Source organism: Podarcis melisellensis (genome assembly GCF_964234715.1).
Source record: "Podarcis melisellensis genome assembly, chromosome: 13".
In the NCBI taxonomy this organism is placed as follows: domain Eukaryota; kingdom Metazoa; phylum Chordata; class Lepidosauria; order Squamata; family Lacertidae; genus Podarcis; species Podarcis melisellensis.
The window spans coordinates 5313144-5326153 of NC_138545.1; the positions used below are offsets into that span (position 1 = coordinate 5313144).

Genomic DNA, 13010 nt, shown 5'->3' on the forward strand with positions numbered 1-13010 from the left:
AGTGGTAACACTCTTCTCCTTTTCCTTCAGGGGTGAATGCTGGTTTTATTCTTCTCATATTCCTCCTGGCTATCTGCTTGATGGTGGGTGGAGCTGCCCTTGCTTTCCATCTCAGGTGAGTTACGCAAACACCCCTGGTGACTAGGTCTGCTGGACAGCTGACATTTCGGATTTCAGGACCTCCTCGTGCTGCGTGCTTTATCTTTACGAACAACCATTTTTTATTTCTGCTGTGCTCGTGTTGTTGATTCTCACAGGCGGCAGTTTCAGCATGCCCAGCTAATGAAGGGGCCCGACAAGATTGTCCTCACCATGGATGACTTGACCTTCATCCATACCCAGAACAGCAAGAAGGTGAGGAGTTTGTCTCTGTAGGAGGGACCATTGAGGAGACTAAGGAGAGGCTGGCAAGATGAAGCACTGCTAAGTCAGAGAGGGATCAATAGGGCAATGCGAGTAATAGTAATACTCAAGGTTTCTACAACTGGAATAAAGGACAGTGGACAGAAAGGACTGCTGTCTTTGGTTATGTAGGAGCAGATTCTCGCCTTCAGACGTTGGATGGGTATGATGGTTGGGCCAGAACTGTTTGAGAATGTAGATGCCATGTTAGAGGGCTGCGGTATTGGCCAAGGGTCGTTACTGTATGATAAAGGTCCAAGTTAAGAATAAGAAAGCTGTTCCTCAGTTCATGGTTCTTCTCTCCTCTTCATCCCCCCAGAAAATGGACGACAGTCGAAAGAGTATGTCAGACATGAAAAGCCTCAAGAGTGTGGTGGCAAATGCAGAAAACAGCAACATGGCTGTGGTTGAGGTAAAAGCATGTCCCCTCCTTCACAGTTCCTAGTCCTGCACCCTCCCTCTTTCCCAGTTACTAGTGGGTGGGCCAGGAGAAGCCTCTGGTGCCATTTCCTCAGGAGGCACAGATGGTGATCTTGCCAGCAGCCTTTCCTGGGGCAGTGCCAGCACTGATATCATCATTGCGGATGGGTGGAGGCTGGAAAGAATGCACTAAAATCAGGTGGCGGGTTTTGATGGTGACGCCAAGCCATCTCCTTTCCACTCATTCTAAACAGTTCTGTTCCACACACATCCTTTTTCATTGGCACTGCTGAATCTCCCTTCACCTTTATATAACGGTGTTTTGTTTTGAAATATATCCTCCCAGGGTCCTTGCCATTTTACATTTTCCAGCCATCGCCCACTTCCTGTCACGACGGGTGCCATTTTGAGAGGCTGAGGCTGCTTCCTGATTGGTGACTCCTGCCACAATCCAATCATTGCTCTTCCGTTGTACGCTACAGGCGGAATTGCAACTGACTTTCCTCCACCACCTGGAATATTGTGCCTTTTCTTTGTGTACATCCCATTATGCCCTGTCCACACGGTAGGCGTGTCATTTGAAGCTCAGAACACACTCAGTATGACCCTTGTGGTGGGGGACATTCTATAACCCCCATCTGTCCCCCCCCCAAAAAAAATTGCTCTTTTAATTAGTTCTGAAGGGCTTTTCTGGCTATAATTTTAAAATTAAATTATTGAATAATTACAGCTGACATGGAATGTGGTGTGCTTTGAAAATGTAAATGACTGTTGCTCTCAACTGCATTACTTCTTATGAGAAGTTTTACGCTGTGCTGATATTTGTCAAAATGAAATACTTTTTTAAAAAAAAATATTTTTAATACAGCGTCATGGGGGGGTTGTAGCACAGTACTGGTATTTATATTTTAAGGAAAACATAGCTAGAAAAGCATTTTGACACTAATTAAAAGATAGAGTTCAAAAACAAACAAGGATTTAACAATGTTGCCCGTTGCAAAAGGCTGAGGTTTGGTAGGTTCAGTTGCCTGATTAATGCCCATGACAAAACCCCACCTTTCTTTTTTAACTCAGAAAAGTAGTGTGAAAAGCATGAATGCCTCTTTTTGAAAGAAAAAAAAAAGTAGGCCTTCCTGAGGTCACAGGAAGACACAGGAGAACTATGGGCAAAACCCAGGACGCCATAGGAAGCTGGCTATAGTGAGAAAGATGCCATTGCAGCTAGAACCTGGGCCTTTGCCCATGCAAAGCAGATGCTCCACTCCTCAGCTGCGGCATAGTGTGGATGCCCTGTAAAAAGAAGGTGAGCGAAGCACAGCAACTCCACATTCAGTGACTGGTGAGGGGCAGTTGGCTGCCACTGGCTCAGCAGTAGGGGGCTGGAGGGGCTTACCTGTTTAGGGAGCATGCCCAGGTCCATCCCTCTGTGAAGGGTGACCTCGCTGTTTCCTGCAGCTCCCGCCACTGATCTCAGCATGGCTCTGCTTGCCAGCACTGTTCCCTGCTCCCTGGAGACCTTGCTTGCTCCCCCGTCCCCCAATTCATCACCTTTTCCTGCACCGTATTGGTCAGGAAGTGATGTGTGGCTGGGCATCCCCTCCTTCCTGCCTCAGTACTCAACCACATTTATTGGGCTCATGATTGGGATGTTACAGAGGCTAGGGTTGCGACCCCTCTGGCCATGGCAGGGAGGCTGTTGCTAGGAAACCAGGAAGCCGTGGCGACAGGCCCTTCTCTAGAAGCAGTTGTTTCCCTGTTGGCCATAATCCAGCCCTGGGGTCTGTGGTGCTCTGCCTCAAGTCCATGCTAATTCCTGTAAAGGTCATGTTCACAGCATATGAATTAAAGCACTAGGATACCACTTTAAGCAGTCATGGTTCCCCCACCGCAAAGAATTCTGGGAGGTGCTGAGAGTTGTCCAGAGAATGCTTTTCCTCCCACAGAGTTACCATTCCCAGAGTTCCCCAAGAACTGATCGCTAAACCATTCTGGGAATGGTTAACAAACTACAACTCCCAGAATTCTTTGGGGGAAGCCACGACTCTTTCAAGTGGTACTGTGGTGCTTTAAATACCTGGTGTGAATGTGGCTTAAGTGAACACAGCTGAGAGGCTATGCCTCCCCTCTCCCCACAATCTCTCTGGGGTGGTAGCACTGCCCCACACAAGGATCCTTAAGTCTGCTCTGACACCAGTGTGTTTTTGTGCAAACCCCCAAGGCATCTTTAATGATCCTTGTGAGCCTAGCCAGGGCACCGTCACTGTGTGCTCAACACTGTAAGTGCCCCCATCTTCTCCAGCTCACTGCTGCCTTCCCCGGCCCCACAGCTCTACTCACTTGGTTCCCAACCTACAGTTTGCTGAGAGAGTTCAGTGTTAAATCCCTGAAGAGGGGTTTGAATCCACAGCATGTCTGTCTGAGAAGCCCATTGCTCCCATCTCCAGCATTGCTTGTTGGAGGGTGGGGCAGGTTGTCCCGGAAATGTACTTAGCACATGCTCAGAGGCACCCTCGTAATTATGAACTCCCATTGATCAAGCCCAGAGAGAGAGTTGAGGGAGCACCCTACCCCAGTTCAAACACCTGTCCTTCTGGGTTTTGCCCTCTCTTTCTGCCCCCCCACCCCTTCCACCCACCACCAGCATCATTTATTTTTGACCGCCTGCTTCCTGCTATCCTTAGGGCGAGGACAAGCCAAAATTCACCAGCCAAGTCCCCTTGCTCCTCCTTTTGTTTAACAGCCAAGGCGTAATAGCCGCGGTCCAGGTAAGTCCCGTTTGGCAAAAGGCCCTTTTAAGTTGTGCCCTTTTGCCAGTCTGCTCTGCCTTTCAGTTTGGTTTTTACACCCTCCCCTCACTTGACCTTTTTAGCTCTCATGCATTCTGTTGTGTTAGGGGTTTTTTTTCCCTCCTCTCAAAAATGAGAGGAGGAAAAAAGTTGGCTATGGCACTTGTTACTTCATTCCCCACCCCACTCCCTACTTGCAGGCTATCCTTCCTCCTCTGGGGAGAAGGTATTGGCAAGGATTGAAATGGGAGGTAGAAAACAGGTTCAGATTGGTGGTTTGCTGGAAAAAATATTTTGTGTGTGTGTGTGTGTGTGTGTGTGTGAGAGAGAGAGAGAGAGAGAGAGAGAGAGAGAGAGAGAGAGAGAGAGAGATTATAGGTGAAGTTGTTGTATGGGGCTTAAGCACAACTACAAATAATAATAATAATAATTTATTATTTATACCCCGCCCATCTGGCTGAGTCTCCCCAGCCACTCTGGGCGGCTCCCAATCAAGTGTTAAAAACAGTACAGCATTAAATATTAAAAACTTCCCTGAACAGTGCTGCCTTCAGATGTCTTTTAAAGATAGGATAGCTGCTTATTTCCTTCACATCTGAAGGGAGGGCATTCCACAGGGTGGGCGCCACTACCAAGAAGGCCCTCTGCCTGGTTCCCTGTAACTTGGCTTCTCGCAATGAGGGAACCGCCAGAAGGCCCTCAGCGCTGGATCTCAGTGTCCAGGCTGAATGATGGGGGTGGAGATGCTCCTTCAGGTATACAGGACCAAGGCTATTTAGGGCTTTAAAGGTCAGCAGCACCAACACTTTGAATTGTGCTTGGAAATGTACTGGGAGCCAATGCAGATCTCTCACATGCTTCCTCTGATCAGGTAACCTCTTCAGTCAAACTCCATGTAGCATCTTTCTCTGCTGTGGACGGGGCCAAGACATCTTGGCACCTGATGTGAACCCCAAAATGGTGCCCCTCCCTCCCAAGGAAGAAGGGGTTGGTGAAGATTCACATCAGTAAAAAGGGGCTAGACCCTTCAAGTGTCCCTCCCTGTTTTCCAGGGACAGTCCTGGATTTAAAGAAGTCATCCCAGTTTCTGATTTGATCCTGGAAAGACCCGCTTTTCCTTAGGATGTCCCTGTTATCATCAGAGAAATGTTGGAGGTTGTAGAGTTATACAACCTTCGAGCCGAGGAGATAAGTAATTATACAACCTATAGAAAGCATCTGAAGGCAGCCCTCTATAGGGAAGTTGTTTTAACGTGTGATGCTTTTTATATATGTTGGAAGCCGCCCAGAGTAGCTGGGGAAACCCAAGCAGATGGGTGGGGTGCAAGTAATAACATTATTGGCATTATTATGAAATAGGATGTCCTTATTTCCACTGGAGAAATGTTGGAGGGTATGAGATCCACATCGGTATCTGCTGCCCCTGTGGACTCTGCTGCCTGAGGGGGTCACTTCACCCACTCATGGGTGGGCCGGCATTGGCTGTGGAATACAGGCCCAAACCTACAACCTATGACCAGCATAGATGATTCCATTCTTAACAGTGCTGTCACACCCTTTAAAGCAATCTTAGCTCACTAATCAAATAAGTTGTACCCGACTGATTAAATCTGCAGACACTTGCAAATGTGTGCAGATTTAATCAGTACACTACAACTTAATTGAATAGTCTGCTATCCTTCATCTTACATATACTGGTCTCAACAGGCATGCTATTAGAAGAGGAATTCCCTCCAGGTGCAAAGTGAAAGTTGTGTGTGGTAGGGAAGATACCTCCTCCGCCATCTGCACTTCTTAAATTTATATTTTTATATTGAAATGTTCAACCTATAAGAAGGAAGTGTTGCCTGATTTAATCATAGCTGCCTTTTCACTTGATTAAACAGTTTAATCTAAGATTAGTAAATGGCAACTTAAATGTTGCCGCCCCAATTCTTATGAATATTTTCAGGGATGGAATATATTGCTTAATTTAAATTACTGGTGACAGCTTCTGAACATAGAAATCATACAGTACCTAAGATATTTTCCCCTAGTGTGCAGAGGATTCCTCTCTCTCTCTCTCTCTCTCTCTCTCTCTCTCTCTCTCTCTCTCTCTCTCTCTGGGGGCGGCCGCCGAGACCACATAACACCGGTCTTGAAAGACCTACATTGGCTCCCAGTACGTTTCCGAGCACAATTCAAAGTGTTGGTGTTGACCTTTAAAGCCCTAAACGGCCTCGGCTCAGTATACCTGAAGGAGCGTCTCCACCCCCATCGTTCTGCCCGGACGCTGAGGTCCAGTGCCGAGGGCCTTCTGGTGGTTCCCTCATTGCGAGAAGCAAAGCTACAGGGAACCAGGCAGAGGGCCTTTTCGGTAGTGGCGCCCGCCCTGTGGAACGCCCTCCCATCAGATGTCAAAAAGATAAACAACTACTTGACATTCAGAAGACATCTTAAGGCAGCCCTGTTCAGGGAAGTTTTTAATGTATGATATTTTAGTGTTTTCTGGTTTCTATGGAAGCCGCCCAGAGTGGCTGGGGAAACCCAGCCAGATGGGCGGGGTACAAATAATAAATTATTATTATTAATTATTATTATTATCTCTGTGTGTGTGTGTGTGTGTGTGTGTGCATGCATGTGTGCAAAAGAGATGTGAAATTTGTAATCGAAAGGGAGTGTGCAGGTGATAGGAGACAAACTTGTCCCCATTCTGTCTTTTCCTCCCTGCCAGTAATCTGGGCAGGTAAATTCCATAGGGAGGTTTTGATGTAAAAACCAGACTGCCCCCCTCCGCCCAGTCTTTGCTTCATACAAGAACGGGTATAGGTGTGTGAATAAGCAGACACCTTCTGTTCTGTAGCACACAGGGGCCTAAACAAGCTTTTGTTTGTTTCCGGCTTTGCAGGATGGCTGGCTACATCCTAATCCCATGAGTGCTTCAAAAGCCTTCCCTTGCCCCCTCCTTTTTCTGCAAATTTCCCTGCCTCGTTTTGCAAATTACCTTGTAGCAAAATTGGTTCCTAGAGAGAGGTGCGCATCTGTCAGTGCACCAACCCAGTGTTATTTTGCTGGTTTACCTAGAAGACCTTCCTGGTGTCCTCGGAATGGTTATTGTGGAGGTTTGCTTAGAAATAGAAGGAAGGAAAGACTTTACTACTGAGAATCACAAGGAATGCTACATTTTGTTTTAAATAAAAGAAGTTGGCTATGGGGAATAATTATTAATCCCATTCCTGAATTATTTTGTTGTAAGATTTTTAGAAGGTGGGGAAAGTAATATTGTTGAACTGAATACTGGAAGACTTTAGAGGGGGATTACCATTGAGTGTGGCGAATCCAAATGGCTTCCAGCTCCCATTTCTGCCTCTGTGACCTGAGAATCTGGCTGTGGGAAACCAAATGTCTTAGCAGGATCACACAATGCATGCTGGCTTGGCAAACTTCTATCCTGAGGAGGGGCAGGGCAAGGTAGTAGCAAGGTATTTTGATTAGTACTAAAACATATGCCATAGCGACCTTAGAAGCACTGCTGATTAACAAAATTTCTTTTTAAATCCTCCCTTTCTTGTTCCATGGGGTAGACCTGGGAGATGGGAAAAGGTGGTGCGATGATTGCCTTGTGCTAAATTCACAGGTTGGGAGGTCAAGTGTCTCACGTGATGTAGTTCACAGATTAGACAAGTTGGACTGTGTGCATATTACCTGCTTAAAATGTGGCTAGGTCACATATATATCTATATATCTATCATCTATCTATCTTTCTGCAGTTCAGAGCAAAGCTGGTTTAAGGTAAAATGTATAAAAATGCAGTATTTCATAAGAAATGACAGGATATTACCATTATTATTATTTAGCTGATTTGCTCATACAAATGACTTAAAGATATTTACAAACACAGTAGCAGGACTTAAACCAATTGCAGTAAACACAATAAATTAAAACATAAAGGAAATCAAGCCAAATACATTTATGCAAATAAAAGACAGGTCTAGCAGATCCTGACCCGCCAAATTTTGAGGATAGGTGTGGATTTCCTGTTTGCACGGCTTCCCAAACCAGCAGTGGAATTGCTGTGGATGCAGAATAAATGGGAGCATGTGCACAGACTTATTCACTGTGGGACTCCCTCCTGGCCTCCACAGAACAGGGAGTAGGATGGATCCTGTATCTTTGCCTTGTGGAGGGAGTGTAAGATTGCATCCTGTGCGCTCCCAGCACTGATTTGGGAAGTGGTGGACACAAAATGTTAGCTGCGATCCATATACTGTATTTTTCGCTCTATAAGACCACAAGATGCACCTAGTTTTTGGAGGAGGAAAACAAGAAAAGAAATATTCTGAATCTCAGAAGCCAGAACAGCAAGAGGGATCGCTGCGCAGTGAAAGCATCAATCCCTCTTGCTGTTCTGGCTTCTGGGATAGCTGTGCAGGCTGCATTTGCTTCATAAGACGCACACACATTTCCCCTTACTTTTCAGGAGGGAAAAAGTGAGTCTTATAGAGCAAAAAATACGGTATATTCCATCATTCCTTATGAAATACTGTGTTTTGATAGATTTCCCTGCAAACTAGCTTCAGTCTGAATTGAGGAAAAGAACGATGTAGCTGCATTTTAATGTATACGCAGTCAAAGAGAGAAGAGGGAGTGGAGCCACGTGCGAATGCAGCCCTGCCTCCACTCACGCCTCTGCCTTCCTCTCCACTGTGCCATTAAGGGGGAGACTGCAGTGATCGGGGCCGTACTCCTTCCCCCTGTGTGTCCCGCTCCATGCATCTGGGGTGTGGTTCCTGTGAGGCAGGAAGGGAGCATAAGTGGTTGGCCAGCAGTGACTATGGTTGGCATCCCTGGCTCTTGCCAAAAGAGAGCATGCAGGGGCATCCTGCCCACCTGCTATTTCCGCAGGTGGGCAGAGAAGGAAGACTGTCGAAGCCATGTAGTTCAGGTAAGACAAAGGAATGAGGGGATGGGAGGAGACAGTTTCAGCAGTTGCACATGGTACCGGCCACCTACAAGCTGGCGCCATCCATTTGTTTTGGATTACAAGCCCCACCAGGCACCAGTTTAGGGAAGTCTGATGCTGAAGGACAAGTCTTGCTGAAGAATAACCAGGCATGGCTTGTTCCAGAGGTTTAAGCCTTGCCTCAACAACCCTTTTTTGAATTAGGGTTGTAGTCCAAAACACCTGAAGGGCACCAGGTTGGCAAAAGCTGCATTGCAGCAAGCGTCTTCCACTTCCCAAACTTTCCCTGGCTCACCTGTGCAGGATTCCCTGTCCTGGTCTTCCCGAGGGTTCTATGAGAAGTTTTAGCCACATGCTTCAGATCACACGTGTTCTTGGGATGCAAGCTTCTTGCAAAGTCCCCCCACCCCACTTTTTGCACAAAGTGCCTCTTTCCTTATAGCCCCCTGCACCAGAGTTCCCTCCTGTGAGCACTAAGCATGCACAACATGTGCATGAAGCCCCATGCTACACTCTCTGCCATCTGAGTTATGGTCTCCCTGTGTGGGGATTGTCGTATTTATTGCTCTATAAGACGCACTTCCCCCCTCCTATAAAGTAAGGGGAAGTGTGTGTGCGTCTTATGGCGTGAATGCAGGCTGCGCAGCTTTCTCTGAAGCCAGGAGAGCAAGAGGGATCGACCCCTCTTGCTCTCCTGGCTTCGCTTCGCTGGAGAGCTGCTGCGCAGCTTTCCCTCTCAGCGCAGTGCCCCTTCAGCGAAGCGAGAGGAGAAACGGAGCCCCTTCCATTTCTCCTCCCGCTTTGCTGGAGAGGCGCTGAGTAGAGAGGGAGAGAACTTTTTTTTCCTTGTTCTCCTCTAAAACTAGGTGCCTCTTATGGTCGGATGCATCTTATAGAGCGAATAACACGGTATATCCTGGCAGTGTTGTGCTGACATTGGGTATTGGAATTACACCATATGCTCTGCCATGGCAATGTAGTCATTGTAGTCAATGACACGGGGCTAGTACAGGATTGCACCTTAAAAGACATGGGGAAATAAAAGGATAAGTGTCAGGTGAACCTCTCCAGGGAGGGCATTCCATACCACCCAGAATGTCTTGTTTACCATTCTACCATACTCACCTACTGAACCTCATTTGATGTGGGGCACTTTGAGAAAGGTGCTTGAAGATGATCTTGTGGAAGGGAGGTTGTACCCTGGTAGTCTCAGTCTGTGAAGAATTTGAGAGTATAAGGTAACTGCTCTGCTGTTACTTTGCAAGACCCCTTTGCCCTGCTGTTTTCTTTCTCTTGGGGGTTAAGAGGTCCTTGTTAGCTTGGCTGGGCCAATTTGCCTTTCCTGGTCTCTCTGGGGTTGTGTTCTGTTCATTCCTTGCTTCACTCTCCACTCTTCTTGCTTAAATGCATATATATTTACCTCTTTCCCCTTCCTTCTGTGAGCCTTTCAGGCTGTGGGGAGGGTTTGTGCCTTCCTTCTTTCAGATGCATTATCTTAAGAGGGTGAACATTCATGCCCTCCCTTGTTTTCCTTCCCAGGGTGACTGGGTGTGGCTGAAGAAATTCCCAGGCGAAAAGCACACTGAAATCAAACCTGCCACCAAAACAGCATTCTTAAAGGTTAGTGCTCTTGCGCTACCCTCTGTGGCCACTGGGGGTCCCTGCTGCTTCAGTGGGTGAGTGCAATTCCCAACCTGACCACTAGGACTATGCACAGCGCCCTCTACTGGACGGTCCTCCAACAGCCCCTATCCTCCGGGGGCTCCCTCCTCTCATCCCTCCGTTCTTGTTACTTCCCCTCACCTTCAGCTCCGGGACCTGCGACACGAAAATGTGAACCTTTTCCTGGGCTTCTTCCATGACTGTGGGATCTTTGCCGTGGTCTCAGAGCACTGCACACGTGGCAGCCTTGAGGATCTAATCAATAACGAGGACATGAAGCTGGACTGGATGTTCAAGTCGTCCTTGCTGCTAGACCTTATTAAGGTGCTTGGGGGAGAGGGATCTAGCGATCTGGTTTTTGGGATCTGAGTGGGTAGGAATGCCAGGCTGGGAACTTGGCATGAAGGGGATTTACCCATCCTAGGAAGAGAAGGAGGACATCTCTGATGGGAACAGGAAAGGAAACTGAAGTGTAGGTAGGTTCCCACAAGGCAAGGCACAGTGATAACAGCAAGAAGCTTTATTGAACCACATAACTGGGAAACAGGGGCAAAGCAACTGCTTATATACATTCCTGAAAACCTGGGCCACTCCCCCTCCCAACGTGATTGGCTGTCTAAACTTCCACGCTGCGAATCACGACTCAGAGTTCAAGGGCCAATGGCAGAAGCCAAAATCCTGAAATGTTCTGTGATTGGACATCGTGTATTGAATCAGAACACAGGAGCTCAGAATCCTTAGTCCAGACTGAAGCTCAGGCAAACACAGACCACTGAATACATAACAGAAACCACAGCACTGGTGGAGGAAGAGGAGTGCGGGGGGAGCACACTGCCCCCGGCAGCACGATCCTGGCAGGGTACCATCACGGCTGTCCCCCCGCCCCTGCTGGGTGCCCTGCCCCTGCAGGCGGTGCGCCTCGCCCCCAGGATGCGCGCCAGCCCTGCCCCCCCACTTTCCGCCCCCTGGTGTCGGAGCATGAAGCTCCGCCACTGAACCGCAGAGTCCTGCTGGATCAGACCACAGTTCCTTTTTGTCCAGCATCTTCCTTCTGGCTGTGGCAAGTCAGTTGCCTCTGGGAAAGTCCATAAGCAGGGTTACAGGCAGTGACATTCCCATCCAGTAACTGAACCTGGGACCTTATACAAGCCAAACAGATACTCAACTGCTGACCTGTGTCTCTTCCCCAATCCATCTGGATTTTGCAGTATCCAGGGGTCTTGCTTGCCTGACAGAGAAGTCAGAGGTGTTCTATAGAACAAGGTGGTATAAACACAAGGGAAACTTGTTGGCAGAATCATACTGGAGAATCCACCACCTTAGTGTAATAGGAATAATTTTGTGGGTTTTCCAACTTACGCAGTCCAGCAGGCTGGACACTGCTGCCCAAACCTCCTGGTCTATTTGTCAAAAACATCTGGATTGGCTTAGAACCAGTCTTCACAACCAGGTGTACTCCAGTTGTTTTACAGCTCCCATCAGCCCCAGAAAGCCTAGGAGCTCACCTACTTTTTCCAACCACTTTCCCCCGGGGAAAACATACCGTTTATCGCTGAATTGGAACAAATGGCAAGAGGGTTTTCCGTGGGGATAGCACAGGTTTTGTAGGGGATAGCAGGACAAAGGCAAATCTGCTCAGACCTGTGCCTAGAAAGCATGGGGCAAGCGGGAAATTGCTTGAATAATAATAATAATAATAATAATAATAATAATAATAATAATATATTATTTATACCCCACCCATCTGACTGGGTTTCCCCAGCCACTCTGGGCGGCTTTCAACAGAATATTAAAATACAATAGTCTATTAAACATTAAAAGCTTCCTTAAACAGGGCTACCTTCAGATGTCTTCTAAAAGTCTGGTAGTTGTTTTTCTCTTTGACATCTGGTGGGAGGGAGTTCCACAGGGCGGGCGCCAGCACCAAGAAGGCCCTCTGTCTGGTTCCCTGTAACATGGCTTCTCGCAGGGAGGGAACTGCCAGAAGGCCCTCGGAGCTGGACCTCAGTGTCCAGGCAGAACGATGGGGGTGGAGACGCTCCTTCAGGTATACTGGGCCCATGTTTTTAGGCATGGCAAACAGAAAAGTGGACGAGCTGTAGGGATTTCAGTCCAAAACATCTGGAGGGCAGCAGGTTGGCAAAGGCTGGCTCCGAAGATGTCCCGGCAGTAGGAGGGAGGAAAGAGAGAAATGGGTGCTGCTGTTCTTGGCAGGAGATCCAAGCAATAGAGCGGAGCTGTGAGCAGACTCTTCACCCCTTTATTCCCTCTGCTCTCCAGGGGATGAAATACCTCCACCATCATGACTTCCCCCACGGGCGGCTGAAGTCTCGGAACTGCGTGGTGGATGGCCGCTTTGTCCTCAAGGTCACCGACCATGGCTACAACGAGCTGTTGGAGGCCCAGAAGATCCCGCGAGAGACACCGAGCCCAGAAGGTTAGCAGGGGAAGTTGGGACCTGGGAAGGGGAAGGGAGACAGGCAAATACAAAGTCTGGGGTATGTTGCAGAGAGCTTTGCTAAGCAGGGAAGGTGTCGTTGCTTCTCCCTGCTATGAAATGCTTTTTAAAAGCAGTGGCATATATTGGTCTACTGGCTGGCGCAGTTTTTCCACGGAATCGTTCAATATAGATTAGAGATCAGCGGCAAACAGCCCTCTGGGATTTTGCCAGCCTGTCAACCAGAAATATAGATAGCAGCAAAGATTGCGTCCACCTCTGCATTTTCTAAGTTATGAAAGGAGGCTGAATCTCAGGTGTCTGTAGAGAAACAGTGCACTCTTCAACTCTTTCAAGTTGC

At 47.9% G+C, this 13010-nt stretch overlaps 1 protein-coding gene across 8 annotated transcripts in view; it reads left to right on the forward strand.

Moving 5' to 3' along the window:
- The window catches only part of GUCY2D (guanylate cyclase 2D, retinal), a 69841-nt gene that overhangs the window by 19552 nt on the left and 37279 nt on the right, over positions 1-13010 (forward strand). For 7 of the 8 annotated variants that reach the window (XR_014162583.1, XM_081886727.1, XM_081886732.1 and 4 more), the window contains 7 exons: positions 31-115; positions 258-354; positions 722-814; positions 3504-3587; positions 10090-10170; positions 10360-10536; positions 12493-12649. Coding sequence is in view for 7 of the 8 variants with exons in the window: in XM_081886727.1 (XP_081742853.1) it covers positions 31-115; positions 258-354; positions 722-814; positions 3504-3587; positions 10090-10170; positions 10360-10536; positions 12493-12649 (774 nt within the window). In the remaining variant the exon portion in view is untranslated. The remainder of the gene's footprint in view (positions 1-30; positions 116-257; positions 355-721; positions 815-3503; positions 3588-10089; positions 10171-10359; positions 10537-12492; positions 12650-13010) is intronic. The other variant, XM_081886733.1, reaches the window with a different exon arrangement.